This window comes from Aspergillus undulatus, assembly GCF_047715775.1.
Source record: "Aspergillus undulatus strain CBS 261.88 unplaced genomic scaffold BDV17scaffold_35, whole genome shotgun sequence".
NCBI classification, from domain to species: Eukaryota; Fungi; Ascomycota; class Eurotiomycetes; order Eurotiales; family Aspergillaceae; genus Aspergillus; species Aspergillus undulatus.
The window spans coordinates 153,451-167,869 of NW_027396639.1; the positions used below are offsets into that span (position 1 = coordinate 153,451).

Sequence of the window (14,419 nt, forward strand, 5' to 3'; positions counted from 1 at the left end):
TCCTCACTCCTCATCATCATCCGCAGCAGCAGCAGAAGTAGAAACAGCATTTTGGCCCTTACTCAACTCCTTAAACTTCTTCTGTAGCGCCGCAGCAGGGTACTTTGCGCCGCCGTCGGCAACAATAGCCTCCACGATCCGATGCCACTTTTCGGTATCGAATTTATCCTCAATTTCTTTTTTTAGGCGGAGGAGGCGGGATTCCTACATTAACTGTTATTAGCATACTTTCATAGTAGAAGATTGTCGTTGTGTCTGGCTGCGCAAAGGGTAAAATAGGATGGATAGGAAAAGATAGGAAGGGTAAGGGAGAGACAAACATCATCCTTGGCCATCCCCACAAAATTCGCCTTCATAGTCGTATATCTCATTCTGAGCGTCGACTGACCGACCTTAATCCCCGTGGCCGCGGAGAACAACTTGTTGATTTCACTCCAGGGCTTGTTTTCGTCGCGCAGGCGGAGGATCATTTTGTCTGCGTCGCCGGCCGTGGAGAGAGATGTTGGGATGGGCGGGAGCGTTGCGCGTGTGTGTGTTCCTGCTGCATCCGCGTCGTCGGCATCATCAGTGTTCTTTTTGGTTCTCTTGGTGGGGGTTTTGGTTGGTGTGCTTGCGCCGGGGCCTGCGCTGGAGCCGGAGCTTGGGGCTTGCTTGCGCTTGCGGGGGGTGGTGGTGGTGTTCTTGGTGAGAGTGGGGGAGGCGCCCTTGGATGGGGATGTGGTGGTTGTGTCCTGGATGTATTCATTAGTTGAGAGTTCGCACGGCCTGATCAGCTTACCCTGGCATCCAGGTGCCAATGTGTTGTGTTGTGTTTCTTGGAATGAGGGGTGATGCCGCGAAGGGGACTTACTTCGTTCACGTCCAAGACCATGTCTTCGTGTTCCTGGGGCCCGCTCTTGATAGAAGGCAGAAGTTGCTTGTCGTTGTCGTCGTCCAACTCTTGCTCCATGGCCATGGCTGCGTTGAGTTCCTCGATTCGCTCTCCTTCAGGGGAGTTGAGGGGGGTGAATTGAGTTGAGTATGAGGAGTTCGGGGATGAATTGGTGCTTCTGACCATTCCTATGGCAATACTTGGTGGGTCAGGCTCGGTAGAGAGAAAGGTGTTATGGATGTTTGTGAATGGGAGGGTGGTGTGGATCAAGTTGAAGCTGGACTGGTGGGTGAAGGTGAGTGGGAGAATGAAGGGTCTGAGTTTGCCTGTGTTCTGTCTCAACCTTGACTTCAGTTCTGTTAAACTGCTCAGTGAAGGAGGGACTAGGAAACGCAAAACCAGTGACAACAGGAGAGCTTACAGTATATCTGCTCAAGAAGCTGGAAGAGAATCGAGTTCAGCCCTCAGTGCTGGGGCTTCTGGGTAATACTAGAAACTGGTGATAATACTTTGCTATGGGCTGCCTTCTAAGAAATGAATGTCCTTTCTGCCAGTAAAGCACGCATCTTGAAGTTATACCGGGCCTTGGTATGCCATGGCGATCATAACAGAGCTCTAGCTCTTAAGGGCAGAGACCAGGAATAGAGACATTATGTCTCAAATGCTCTACAACCTAGCTGAGCGGCCGCCTTGCTGCAAAAAAAGATAAAAAAAAGTAGATAAGATTTAGAAAAAATAAGAATATAATAAGGGTAGAGAATAAGAAAAAATAAAAAAAAAAGAGAAAAAAAAAAAAAAAAAAAAAAAAAAAAAAAAAAAAAAAAAAAAAAAAAAAAAAAAAAAAAAGGAAAAAAGAAGAAGAAAAAAAGAAAGTCCCTTGAATTAGCCTGTCTTGTTGTTCTTCACAGCTGATGCTGAGGCACATTCAATGGTGACAAAGTATCGGCTACAGAAGTGGGAGATCCTTATCTTCTTGTCTGATTCGTGTTCGGAGTACGCTAGTAATTATGCTTCCAAGCCTCCTACGATCAGACTTTGATTCCGTAGAGTTTCTATCATGTAGGTTGGATGCCAGGATACTTCTATCTGGTATACTTGCTTCAGCTCAGTGTAGTCCAAGGCAGGCAGTCCGTAGATGAGGTGCATGCTGCTTGCTTGCTTGTCCAAATCCAATTGGCTGGTCGACAATGGAATTCTTGACTGGAAAAAGAAAGTGAAGCAGCACCAAGATCTCCCAGCATTTCCCCAGTCCATAAGACATCTTCAGTTCCCGGGGTAGCCCAGTCCTCATACTAATATTATATGTGGAGGATGTGCTGATCATCGAAGCTCGATGCGTCGCTCATGGACAGAAGATGCACCCCTCTCGGGCAACTGAGGCGACGCTTCGCATGCAACGAGCAACAGGCAGACCACGCTATTCGTCCGCTCTGCCCCATCGATTTAAGCTGCATTCTTCCCGGAACTTTGCGATTAGCGATTCGTGTAACAGGGATCCAGATTCCTGGATGTTCTAGTGGCAGTTCCGGCCATTCGTCTAGTCCTGTACTTTCTGACTAGTAGTATCCATGTTCCTGAAGCAGCTCTTGGGGGCTAGCGGCAGGAGACATTTGGCGAGAGAAGCGCCGGTGACCAGAATCGGCTATCTCGCTTCAACCCCGCCATGGATCGTGAGTTATGACGACGATAGATCGCTGGCTAGATCGTACCTTTCCTCTAGTTGTGAAAGGTAGAGAAAGTCGCCGGGACTGCAAGCCGGGGTTCCTGGGCAGAAGAGCATTGTTAGTCGTGAGTTGTAGATCAGGCCCTTGTTCTTGAATGCCAGATGGCACCGGTCAGTTGTCGATGAGGCAAAGAATAGCTTGAGGTTCTGGAAGCTCTACCTCATATGGGTACTCTGGGGTAGACCTGGGCTGTAAATTTGGAATTATACCCAAGTGTAAAGGTAAGTAAATGTTCAGCTCGTGAGTCAGGTCGGCTTGACGGAGGAGATGGAGTTGGAAAGACATTCTTCACTTCGCCCTGCGCAGGCTGACAAGCGTCTGGGTAAAGGCAGAAAAAGGGCAGGCATACATGCATCAGGTCGTGGGGCGAGAGTATGCAGGAGAAAATATCCAGAGCCTGTGCTGAAGGATTGATTGCCGCAGTCAAGCGATCACAAGGTTACCAACACCGAACACTTCCCTCCTCGTCCTCGCACTTCGCTGTCAGCCTCACGCAGGCATCCGCAGAAAGGCATCCATAACCGACGGCCCGGTCGATTTCTTCATTTTCATTCCCTCATTAAACGCTCACTACTTGCTTCTCTCGGGTCGGAAGCTGGGCTTGGTGATCAGCTGCCCAGGTGCCTATAAGCGGCTGCTGACTGCGATAACTCGTCTTCTTTCTCTTATAAAGATTTATTCTTCTGTGCTAGACCATCGTTCTCTTTTCTCTCGCTCTAACTATCTCTCTTGAAGAAAGTCAGCTTCAGTGTATATTTGGAGTCCCATTTCTATCCAACTTCTCCCAGGTATCGCGAAGAAATCCAGACTAACACACCGCTAGAACGCTACACTCCTTCAGCCAATTAACCAGACCACGTATTTAAAGCAAGGTGGACGAGCTGGCAGATTGTGAGCTATTTGAGGTGCGTCACTTCCTTGGACCTCTTTCAATCCTCTAAGTCGTGTTTGTCGCTTTCTTTTGTCATTCTTGTCGGAGCTCTTGACTTGCTACCCGCCCTCCACCACTCAATTCACCTTCAGCACTCAGCCTCCTCTCACGCTTCTCCACTTGTATTTAGATTCCTGCAGTGCCCGCTGATGCTGACATTCTTTCTGGTTCGACTCCAGATAACCTTCAGCAGTTCTCTGTTCTAGAGCCCGAGGCGCAACGAGATCCGAGCGCGAACCTGTCGTCAACTCCGTTTTCCGAAGGTTCCACAGCGGGTCCCATCTCCAGCGCCCCAGCGCCCCAGCACCCCGAAGCTATGGCCGACTCTACCAACGAGCCAACCACCACGGCCGACACCGTCGTTCCAGCCGTGGATGACAATGTTACTAAAGCCGACGCAAAGCCAGCAGTAACGGTGTCAGAGAATGCCTCCGGTAAAGCCGCTTGCAAGAAGCATCCCGGCGAAGAACAAGATCGTACCCGGAAGCGCGATGCGAAGAAAAAATCCCGGAAAGCAAGCAAGAAATCATCCATAGTCACACCCAGTGATGACAGCACCTCCGATGGAAGTTCATCTTCTGAGATATCAAGCGCCAGCGAATCATCTTCAGAACACGATGATGATTCCTCATCGGAGTCTTCCGATTTAGAGCTCGAACGGCCTTCTCGGCGGAGGGGGGGGAAGACCAAGTCGAGAAAAAACCCGAAGCGCAGTCAAAAAAAGAAGCACAGGTCTCGATATGAAGATGAATCAGATACTGGGTCCGATGTTGAGGACGCTGAGCAGGATGATTCTCTCGATGAAAGACAGCTCAGGAAACTCGTTCGCAATCTCAAAGTAAAGCAAGCAGAGTTGGAGAATCCCACCGGGGACTCTTCAGAAGACCAACAATACGAAGATGGCGATGAAGAAATGGTCCAGCAGTTACTCACCGTGGTCACAAAGGAGCTGAAATCGAAGCAAGCCGAGGGAAAGCGTGTTAAATTGCTTGGAAGACGGGGTCTGATCGATCCATTAGGGGACCCCCAGAGAGCGTATTCTCAGAAAGGTCTGCAGAGGAGACTAAAGAAGAAAGCTGGCTCAAAGATGGCCTTCAAGAGGGTTGACCAATGTACGTAATTCCCATACTCCTGGATGGCAAGGTGGCTAACTTCTTGAATAGTATGGGACAATACAATCCACAAATTCAAACTTGCTGAGACCGTCGAGGACCCCGACGCGAATGAGTGGGATCAATACCTCTTCACCGTGCGCCGCAGGTTTGACTGGGAGGGTAAATACATCGAAACGGTGGTCGATCTCAAGAGCAAACACCTCCGTGAAGCTCTCGGCAAAGTCATGGATGGTGTGAAAGGTGTCAGCTTGGTAGAAGAGACTGCTGTTGTCGATCCCAACATGCTTTTCTTGTATCTTGAGGAAACCCGCGAGCAGATGAAGGAACTTAAGCAGCAGGCGAGAACCGAAAAGAAGAAGAAAGCTCGAAAAGTAGCAGAGCTCAAGGCGCACCACCTCAAAGTCCTGATCAAATATCTGGACACGGACTATGCTGAAACGAAGAAGACATTATACCCCCTATTGGAGGCGAACACCATTACCTTTGATCTATTGTGGGCATTGTTCAAACCAAATACAATTGCCTATGCACCCACATACGGTAATCAAGACGAGCCACGGGCGTTCAAGATCGAATATGCCACGAAGGAGTCATCGTTCATGAAAGGTCAGTGGTACAACATCGAAGGCCGCTACCTTGAATATGACGGTAAGACATTTGGGATGGGAACAATGGCAGCCGAGGTTGAAGCGTTCAAGGGAGCTCGCAAAATCACCAGTCTAGGGTGTTATCCGCTCAAGTACCACCGCGAAGCCGAGGAAGTTAGGACAAAGCTCATCCAACGCGGCAAGAAGTTTGTTGCTCTGAGGGGAATGAATTACCGATTTCACAAAGGCATGGCATTCTTTAAGAAGAAACGTACCGTCATCAAGGTCAACATCAATGGGCGGGTCATGATTGATCCTGCAATCCACCGTCGCATCAATCCAAACTACCCAATCAGCACTGTCCGTCCTAAGGATCCCGACCTCCTGGGCGACTCAGATGACGATAGCGAGGCTGGATGCTGCTGTGAGTCTGGGTCTGAATCTGAACAATCACATGGAGAACGTCGTGACTCCGACTCGCCGAAGATGAAGTTCAAGGTTGTTCGCAATAAGGAGGGCCGTCCCCAGGTTGTCGCCGTGGAACTGGATGAGAACGGGAATGAAGTAGAGAAAGAGGATATGGAGGAAGTTGGCGATGCTTCCGAGCGAGACTTCACCGAGGAGGAGCTACTCATCGCAAGTCCGGTCGTTTTGGGCTTTGCGTTCAGCGAGAAACTCTGGCTTGAATTTAGCATCTCCGGAGTTAGTGATATTGAATGGAATGAAGACGCATTCGACTCACTAGTCCTACCAGGCAACCAGAAGTCCATCGTCAAAGCTCTAGTGGAATCTCACACCTTCTGTGCCGCCCAAAACATTGACGATGTGATCCAAGGAAAAGGCAGAGGGCTCGTTGCTGTCCTCCACGGACCCCCGGGCACTGGAAAGACACTCACAGCCGAAGGCATCGCGGAGCTACTCAAGCGCCCACTATACATGGTCAGCGCCGGTGAACTCGGCACAGACTCGCGCACATTAGAAGCAGAGCTGAACAAAATCTTGGACATCGCTCATTCCTGGGGTGCCGTGCTGCTTCTCGACGAAGCAGATATCTTCTTGGAGAAACGAACAATCCAGGACATCCACCGCAATGCCCTCGTCAGCATTTTCCTCCGTCTGCTGGAGTACTTCCAGGGTATCCTCTTCCTGACCACCAACCGGGTCGAGACGTTCGACGACGCCTTCCAGTCCCGCATCCACGTTGCACTGCGCTACGGCGACCTCACCACCAAGGCCAAGCGCAGCGTATGGAAAATGTTCCTAGAAAAAGTACAAGCCATGGAGGGCGTACAGACGTCCAACTTCACCGATAAGGACTTTGACATGCTCTCACGCCATAATCTCAACGGGCGACAGGTATGCTCTTTTTCTCCTTCCATTAAACTTACTACTATACATGGTTTAATAATGCTGCACTACAGATCAAAAACTCCGTCCGTACAGCGCAAGCCCTCGCCGTCAACGAGAAGACCCCGTTGTCCATGGAGCACATCAAGCGTGTTCTTGACGTCGCCGAGACATTCGACCACGACCTGCGCGGCGGGACCGGTTACATGGATGCCATGCGAAGTTACACTTAACATAGTCAATAATTCTCGGTTCGGATTTGATTCATTGGCATCTTCCATTTCTATCCATCGATCTTTCAGGATTTGGTGCGCGAATACGTCTCTTCTCCGTTTTGTCTTGTCTCTGTTTGTTTCATCATTTACGGTGTTATTCAATTCGGTATTGGCTTGCATTTATCCTAGTTTTAGCTTTATATCTCTGTTCCAGGTTGCTTGCTCATGATGGAGGGGAATGGTTGGAAACGAGTGATGACTGATGACTAGTTTTCTTGATTTCGGGGTTTGGGATTGAAAATTGACGACTTGGTGGGGGGGAAATTAAATGAGTTGGTATTTTGTTCTTATCCTATCTTTCCTTGTATGGAAATGCTAGACTCTCCTTAGGTACTTCATACCAATCGAAATCGCTTTACTGCTTCATCTACAGATTTCTTTCATGGGGTGGGAGGATGTAGAAGACTGCCTGGTACAAAATTGATGATTTACGGAAATGGGAGTAACGTGAGAATCTATCATGAGTCGTAATTACGAATTTGATAGATGTTTTATAGTAGGAAATACATGTCATATCTTCCGTCACCATTCCCATGAAGAGAGCGTACTCCATCAGCAGCGCGTTCCTCCAAGGTAGTACAGTCGATGAGGCGGGGTATGATGTCGGCAGAAACTGTTATACAGGGAGGAACGCCGCTGCAGAACTTGACTTTTTCACAAGCAAAAGTCAATGAATTTAAGGGTTAGCCTTGACGAAGTCGATACCCTTCTTGATGTTCTTCTTGAGGTCGACGAGGCAGGCGTCGAGGAGCTTCTGCTCGTACTCGTTGACCTGGCCGACGGGGTTGATCTTCTCAACACCGTTGGGGCCGAGCTCGACCTTGGAGGCGAAGAAGTCGACGCCCTGGTCCTTGTAGAGAGGGCTTTCGACGAAGGTGGGCTCAATGACACCCTTCTCGCCCTGCGCGGCGCGGAGGAGGGACTCGGCGAAGCGAGCACCGGCCATGGCCATGGAGAGGGTGGCGGAACCGGCACCGTCCTTGGCCTTGACAACCTCGTCACCACCGAACTGGATGCGGTTGACGAGCTCATCGCGGGTGACACCCTCGATGCTGGGGTGGTTGGACTGGGAAAGGAGGGGAACGATGGTCACACCGGAGTGTCCACCGACAACGGGGACGGCCTCCTTGGAGGGGTCGGTCTTCTGGACCTGGGAGATGAAGCGAGAGGCACGGACGACATCAAGGGTGGTGACACCGAAGAGACGCTTGGGGTTATAGACACCGGCAGCCTTGAAGACCTCAGAAACAATGGGGACAGTGGAGTTGACCTAGGAGGATTAGCATTAATTGCGCGATATCTTCGGATGTTAGTGCATACGGGGTTGGAGATGACGAGGATGTTAGCCTCGGGGGAAGCCTTGGCAGCAGCCTTAGCAAGGTCACGGACGATGGAGGCGTTGGTGTTGAAGAGGTCTGCCACAAGTCAGCTCCCATTCGCATACAATGCTTGTTGTTCTGAGTTGTCCATACCGTCACGGGTCATGCCGGGCTTACGGGGAACACCGGCAGGGATGAGGACGATCTCGGAGCCCTTGAGAGCATCGTTGAGGCCGGACTCGCTGGGCTGGTAGCCGGAGACGGTGCTGTTGGTGTTGATGTGGCTGAGATCAGCGGCGACACCTAGATGATTTCCAAATTAGCCCAGTCTGCCAGAGTAATCAATTGAGAAGCTGTGTGACGAACCAGGTCCACCCTTGATGTCGTAGAGGGCAAGCTCGGAAACACGGGGGTTGAGCTTGAGGAGAAGGGACAGAGGCTGTCCGATACCACCAGCGGCACCGAGAACAGCGACCTTAGAAGCCTGGATGGCGCAATGAAGTCAGCAAGCTGTTTGAATGGCGTCTCCGCGACAGTATAGCAAAAGCGCGAAAGCACCGAGCTGCGACCGAGCGTACGTACCTGGCTAGCAGAGGCGGAGAAGGCCCGCTTCTGGAGGAAGCCGAAGGATTGACGAGCAGCGAGCATGGTATCTGATGGCTAAAAGCAAGAATTGATAGATCAGAAGAAGCTAAAGAGGTGGGGAGAAGACCGCGATGGAGGAAAAGAATGAGGAAGAAGCGGTTGAGATGAAGTTGCGGGTGGCCGGTGAGAACGAGAGCGGCCCCAACTTTTTCGGTTAAATCGGTCCCGGTTCCCGCTCGAGCTCACATGGCAACGCGACTGGACGGCCAAACTACTAGTAGTTGCGTACACGGTGTTTTTTCGGGATTCGTGATTCAAGTCTACAGCTACTTGAGCAATTGAACTGTAACAACAGAAAATACACCTGCCCAATGATCGGTAAAAGCATGTCGATATCGCAACCCAAGAAATCCGAATAACGCCCACGCTAGCAAAATGAGCTCATCTACCTCCAACATCAGGCCAACTGCGTTATATACAAGACAAAATCAAAGCTAGACAGACAACCCGACATTACCTCAAGAAGTGTAATACAGCCCAGCAGAACAGAAGGAAGAGTAGGACTCCTAACCAGAATATCCATTTATCCTGCTTCGCCCGCCGTTCGACCTTGCGAATGGTTTCCCCGCTCACACCTAGAGTATTCGCGACGCTGTAGAGACGACGCTGTGTCCCCTTTAATACCTCTCGCTGCTGTCCCAGGTCCGCAAGCACCGCGCGGCCTCGGTCAAGATAATCATCAATTTGAGAGCTTGTTTGCGAGAGGAAGGATTGCTCCCTCAATGCATGCGATTCCCGAGTGTAGTCCGACCCTCCAAAGCCGGCACCCGATCGAGATGAAGAAGGGGCGAAGGGCGAGGCCTGGGCCGCTGATGGTTGAGCGTAAGGGTTTTCAGGAGTAGCTGTATGATGCGGCCGACGACCGAGGAGTTCGTGGCGATTCGTTACGGATTGCTATTGACGAGGCCATAGATTAGCGACTGTCATTATGCAGGTGCATCGCAGAAGTCCCAGGATCAGCACTTACAGCATCTTCTCTTTCTTTCCGCAACTGATCGAAGTGTTGCCGGTACTCCTGTAACTCTGCCCTGAAGTTCTTGACCCGTTCAAATGCCTTCTCTTGCTTTTCCGGTATCAACTCCCTTTTTGACAATGTTGAGTAGTCGTCGATTGTTCGTGATAGTGATGCTAAGGACGCGGCAACCTGACCTACACGTGAATGTCAGCCAAATGTCGAACAATAGCAAGCTCGCTCGGCCGTAGAATGCGCGAAGCAGCCATTGATTCAGGTGTCGGAATGTTACCTTGTAATGCTGCAGGTGTTGTGGCAGGGGATTGTGCAAATGTGTCTAGGTCGCGGCGAATCGCAGACGACTGCTTGAGAGCGGAATTGAAAAGAGAATTCTAAGTAGATATTATTAGCTCCGGATCAGCCATATAGTAACTATTCTCCCAGCAAATAGGCGCTTACCATCTTCTTTACGGATGGTGACCCGAAATCAAGGTTCGCGACCAGTAGGTATGTCGGTCTGAGAATGGCGAGTTACAAGGTGCGTTGCAATCAAAGGTGCTAGACGAGGATCCTTAGAATTATGTCCTCTTCCCAGTTGAACGTGTTCAAATTGTCGACATTCACAAGTGCCTGTTTACTGCTAATGACACCTTGCCTTGGTCCCGGCGATATCTGGTGTCACCTGACACCGCCTTCACCTTACGCGGCCTCTCTGCAAATCGAAGAAATCCTGAGGCGAACAATGATGCATATGGATGCAGCTTGGACAAAAAATCATTTATGGCGCTTCTAAACTCGGTATGGAAGTTATTTCCTTCTCTAAACCGAAGAGCTGAACTACGCCGCACCCCAATCTTCACGGTCACGTTGCGACTTTAGATCGGACTATGCGGGAACATCTGGCGAAGATCATTTGCAGAGTAGAGCGGAAATATATCCATTAGAAGCTTTAGAAGCTTAGAACTACAGTGAAATGCGCCCATAGTCAAACGAAAATATCCCTCGAAGACACCCAAATCCCGGTATAAAGTAAATGAAACAGGAGAGAACCGAATCCTCACTCTAGTTCTTAGGCGGGTACTTGTTCTGGAGGAGCCATCTGCGAAGAGACAAGAATGAGTATAGAGAAGCCACGACAGGAAACGGTAAACCTACTTGCTGACAAAGTAGTCAATGGCACCGAAAGCACCCACAGCGCTCGTCCAGAGCCCAACAAGCTCCCACGAAAGCTTGCCTTGCGTGTGCTTCTTGTAGGCGCCGAATCCGAGACCGGCGCCGACAAGGGCCAAAATAGCAGCGTTCCCAAGGAAGACGGGGTTGCTTTCGTTCGCACGAGCGCGCGCGGCTTTGGCCTTAGCCTTCTCCTTCTTCTCGTTCTCACGGGCTTCTCGGGCTTCAGCTCCCTCGCGCTCTATCCGCTCAGCCTGGGTATCGGTCTTCACGTCCTGCTTGAGGAAGTCGGGATCGACAGATTGCACGTGCGGCTTGTCGACGTCGATAAGAGATGCCGTGCTTTCGCTCTCGTCCTTGTAAACGTGGTTGATGTCGGGTGCGCGGCTAAATTACGTCAGCCTTGGATGCGAAGTCGCAATTGTTCTGTGTCTCTACTTACGCCTGTGACTATCGTTAGCATTGTCGATGCTTAATTTAATAGCTTCTCATAACTCACCTCCTCTGGAGTTTGCTTAGGACCCTTGGAAGCGGCCTCCGCGTAGGACACCTTAGCAGCAGCGGCGGCGGCGTCGGACATGATTGCGAAGATAAGGTCGGAAAGAGGAAGCTTGAGTAAATACAGTCAGAAAGTTGCAAAAACGTGGAGCGCAATGGAGAGCTTGCAAACTCACAGGTATTAGAAGCAAGCATTCGAATTTTGATGTCTAGCGTTCTGAGCTTGAAGGGTATTATCACGATGTTCGGAACATGGCGTGGTCGGCTACCTTGTTTTATACCCATGCAGGTCGGACGATGGGCCGTGATGTCATCATGCCAAGGTTCTGAGCGCAATCAATGCGGAGCCAACTAGCCTCACAACTTCACCAAACTACTATAGCGACATGCGACAATGTCTCCATCTAGATAGCTCAGCAGGGGGCCGACAACTGCTACAGTCTAGCATGGATATATGAGATAGATTGACTGTGAATGGCATAGAAATCACTCCAATCCGCCCAACTCAAGGATCACACGTGAGCTTTTCCAACATCCATGAGTGACCTAAGATTTAAGTGAGACTTTTATTAGGTATGTTACCAAGTGATCCATGGTCCAATGCCTTGTGCTTGAATAACCCGCCTGGGTCTCCGGGAGTGGTCATTTGGCAATTTCTGATGTCTCTGAGTTTCCAAGGTAGTTTTTACTAGTGTAATTTTCTTGATAGCTTTTGTTTTCTGCTTCTCCTTCGAGGACATTGAGTTGCGTATCTACGTGCTCGGCGGCCATTCTTTGCAGCAGCTAGAATGGACTAAAGGATCCGAGAGACTGGATTTCCGCCGATGTCAAAATCAAGGATGTTCCATAAGTCAAATTGATACGCCCCATATACGTTGAGCTTTCATTATGGAGATTTCGCAGTAGCTTGGTATCGATGTAGAAAATAATGGAGCCATAATAAGACACAAAGAAAATGCTGAAATTTATAACTGTACCTAGGAGACCAAGAGGGTCAAGAAATAGGAGGATTTTGAATACATAATGAGACAAGGTCCAGATTGAGGCTCTGGACCGATGCGCTAGGACACACGATTACCAAAGACCTAGAGTCGAAACTTACAGAAGGAGTTCGAGAGGGTTCTCGACAACCTTCTTAAGCTCCTTGATCCACTCAGCACCAACAGCACCATCAACGACACGGTGGTCGAAGCTACCAGTGACAATGATCTGGTCATCCCACTCAACGGAAGTACCTTCATCAGTCTCGACAGGAACGGCGACCTTACGGGTAGTGCCAACGGCGAGGATACCGGCCTGAGGTGGGTTGATGATGGCAGTGAATCGCTCAACAGCAGGGTTCATGCCCATGTTGCTGATGGTGAAAGTACCGCCCTGGAACTCTTCGGGCTTCAGCTTGTTGTCGCGAGCACGCTTGCCGAGGTCCTTGACCTGGTTGGAGATGCTAGAAAGGCCAAGTCCCTGAGCGTTCTTGACAATAGGAGTGATCAAGCCGTTGGGGGTGGCAACGGCAACGCTGATGTCAACGGTGTTGTGCTGACGAATGACAACCTGGCCGTTCTCCTCGATCCAGCTGGAGTTGACCTGAGGAACCTTAAGAAGGGCGGCAGAGCAAGCCTTGATGAGGAAGTCGTTGACGGAGAGCTTGTATTTGCCATCAGCGGAGGCGTTGAGTGCCTGGCGAAGCTTAAGGAGCTTGGTGACAGACAGGGTGGTGGAAACGAAGAAGTGAGGGTTCTGGTTCCAGGACTGCTGGAGGCGGTTACCGATCACCTTGCGCATCGATGTAAGAGGGATGTCCTCAGAGGCGGGGCCAGCAGCCGCAGCGGGAGCGCTAGGCTTGTACTTCTCAACATCCTCCTTGGTGATCTGGCCACCACGTCCAGTACCTTTGAGAGCCTTCACTGGCACACCCTTCTCAAGAGCCAGAGCCTTAGCAGCCGGGCTGATAGCAGGCTCGCGGTCCAGACTAGGCTGAAGCTTCTCGCCGGAAGTCTCAGGCTCGTAAGCACCAGCCGAAGGCTGGGGTGTGGAGGGCTCGGGGGCCTTAGGGGATTCCTTGGGAGCCTCGCTTTCCTTTGTCGGAGCAGCACCAGCACCCTCACCAGCATCCTCCAGACTGAATGATTCGAACGCCGCAACATCAGTGCCCTCTTCAACCAAGACAGCGATAGGCTAGAATTGCGATATTAGCCAAGATTGCTCTGCATATTTTGAGACAGATCACCTACAGATCCAACGGAAACATCCTTCTCGCCAGACTCCTTCAGCACCTTAGCCAAGATACCCTCCTCCTGGAACTCGAAGTCCATCTGCGCCTTGTCGGTCTCGATCTCGACCAAAACGTCACCGGGTTGCAGGCCGTCACCAGCCTTCTTCTGCCAAGCTCCAATGTTTCCCGAAGTCATCGTTGGCGACAAGGCAGGCATGCTGATGATTGTGTGAGGAGGGAAAGCTGTACATTTTTCCAGTTAGGGAAGGCCGTACTCAAGCAGGGATAAGCAAGATAAGCATACACTTTGAGGCGTAGAAGCGGGAGAGGGCAGATAAGGCGGGCAATTGATGTCTATAATACAGAAGAATGGAGTCAGTTTATGCAACGGTCAATTCAACTGCTTGCGAAAGGACACGACACGTACTGGATCGCGGCCGTGAACTTGTAAGAAGCCTGCGGTCGCCTCAACGAGCAGGCGCCTTTTGAGAGAAACGAAGCGCAGGGAGTGCGCATCCTGATAGCAGAGGCGACCATGGTGCCCGGGTTCTGTTGTGCGATACAGACAAAGGCCCGTGGCGCTATAGAAAGAGGAGAGATGGAAAACGGAAGAGAATCCGAGAGATTGAATCTGGCGCTGAGAGCTCTCGAAAATACCACCGGTCAAACTCGGATGGGAAACAGTTGGGAAGTCCGGCCGCGCTAGTGACGGTAACCGTTATAGGCATAGTCCATTAATTATCCGTGATGGTCACGTGTATCCCAATCGGCCA

At 50.6% G+C, this 14,419-nt stretch overlaps 6 protein-coding genes across 6 annotated transcripts; 1 reads left to right on the forward strand and 5 right to left on the reverse strand.

Annotated features, from left to right (window-relative positions):
• Positions 1 to 3: 3 nt before the first annotated feature.
• Positions 4 to 955, reverse strand: BDV17DRAFT_292721 (uncharacterized protein; the record flags this gene model as incomplete). Its single annotated transcript, XM_073762431.1, has 3 exons — positions 4 to 204; positions 321 to 731; positions 779 to 955. The coding sequence occupies 3 exons, from the start codon at positions 953 to 955 to the stop codon at positions 4 to 6; spliced, it is 789 nt and encodes a 262-aa protein (XP_073614120.1).
• Positions 956 to 3,842: 2,887 nt separating this feature from the next.
• On the forward strand, positions 3,843 to 6,808 carry BDV17DRAFT_292722 (ATP-binding protein; the record flags this gene model as incomplete). Its single annotated transcript, XM_073762432.1, has 3 exons — positions 3,843 to 4,638; positions 4,690 to 6,584; positions 6,650 to 6,808. The coding sequence occupies 3 exons, from the start codon at positions 3,843 to 3,845 to the stop codon at positions 6,806 to 6,808; spliced, it is 2,850 nt and encodes a 949-aa protein (XP_073614121.1).
• A 718-nt stretch (positions 6,809 to 7,526) lies between these two features.
• On the reverse strand, positions 7,527 to 8,817 carry BDV17DRAFT_292723 (malate dehydrogenase; the record flags this gene model as incomplete). Its single annotated transcript, XM_073762433.1, has 5 exons — positions 7,527 to 8,120; positions 8,171 to 8,265; positions 8,323 to 8,472; positions 8,536 to 8,653; positions 8,752 to 8,817. 5 exons carry the CDS (start codon positions 8,815 to 8,817, stop codon positions 7,527 to 7,529), a joined length of 1,023 nt encoding a protein of 340 aa, XP_073614122.1.
• Positions 8,818 to 9,055: 238 nt separating this feature from the next.
• On the reverse strand, positions 9,056 to 10,391 carry BDV17DRAFT_130231 (golgi SNAP receptor complex member 2 family protein). Its single transcript, XM_073754129.1, has 4 exons — positions 10,226 to 10,391; positions 10,059 to 10,158; positions 9,782 to 9,963; positions 9,056 to 9,708 (listed from the first exon to the last, which is right to left on the reverse strand). Exons 1-4 carry the CDS (start codon positions 10,226 to 10,228, stop codon positions 9,268 to 9,270), a joined length of 726 nt encoding a protein of 241 aa, XP_073614123.1. The 5' UTR covers positions 10,229 to 10,391; the 3' UTR covers positions 9,056 to 9,267.
• Positions 10,392 to 10,503: 112 nt separating this feature from the next.
• On the reverse strand, positions 10,504 to 11,657 carry BDV17DRAFT_267262 (uncharacterized protein). Its single transcript, XM_073758345.1, has 4 exons — positions 11,436 to 11,657; positions 11,379 to 11,380; positions 10,922 to 11,323; positions 10,504 to 10,865 (listed from the first exon to the last, which is right to left on the reverse strand). Exons 1-4 carry the CDS (start codon positions 11,514 to 11,516, stop codon positions 10,829 to 10,831), a joined length of 522 nt encoding a protein of 173 aa, XP_073614124.1. The 5' UTR covers positions 11,517 to 11,657; the 3' UTR covers positions 10,504 to 10,828.
• Positions 11,658 to 12,287: 630 nt separating this feature from the next.
• BDV17DRAFT_267268 (putative pyruvate dehydrogenase complex, dihydrolipoamide acetyltransferase component) lies at positions 12,288 to 14,295 on the reverse strand. Its single transcript, XM_073758346.1, has 4 exons — positions 14,074 to 14,295; positions 13,951 to 14,000; positions 13,666 to 13,889; positions 12,288 to 13,609 (listed from the first exon to the last, which is right to left on the reverse strand). Exons 1-4 carry the CDS (start codon positions 14,181 to 14,183, stop codon positions 12,533 to 12,535), a joined length of 1,461 nt encoding a protein of 486 aa, XP_073614125.1. The 5' UTR covers positions 14,184 to 14,295; the 3' UTR covers positions 12,288 to 12,532.
• Between the last annotated feature and the right edge of the window lie 124 nt (positions 14,296 to 14,419).

Coding starts and splice junctions, on each gene's coding strand:
- BDV17DRAFT_267268 (XM_073758346.1), bottom strand. CDS start 14,183: ATGGTCGCCTCTGCTATCAGGATGCGCACTCCCTGCGCTTCGTTTCTC. Junction 14,001..14,073: donor AAGTTCACGGCCGCGATCCA/GTACGTGTCGTG, acceptor TCTGTATTATAG/ACATCAATTGCCCGCCTTAT. Junction 13,890..13,950: donor CCGCTTCTACGCCTCAAAGT/GTATGCTTATCT, acceptor AAAAATGTACAG/CTTTCCCTCCTCACACAATC.
- BDV17DRAFT_267262 (XM_073758345.1), bottom strand. CDS start 11,516: ATGTCCGACGCCGCCGCCGCTGCTGCTAAGGTGTCCTACGCGGAGGCC. Junction 10,866..10,921: donor ATTGACTACTTTGTCAGCAA/GTAGGTTTACCG, acceptor GTCTCTTCGCAG/ATGGCTCCTCCAGAACAAGT.
- BDV17DRAFT_130231 (XM_073754129.1), bottom strand. Junction 9,964..10,058: donor AACACCTGCAGCATTACAAG/GTAACATTCCGA, acceptor ATTCACGTGTAG/GTCAGGTTGCCGCGTCCTTA. Junction 9,709..9,781: donor GGAAAGAAAGAGAAGATGCT/GTAAGTGCTGAT, acceptor CCTCGTCAATAG/CAATCCGTAACGAATCGCCA.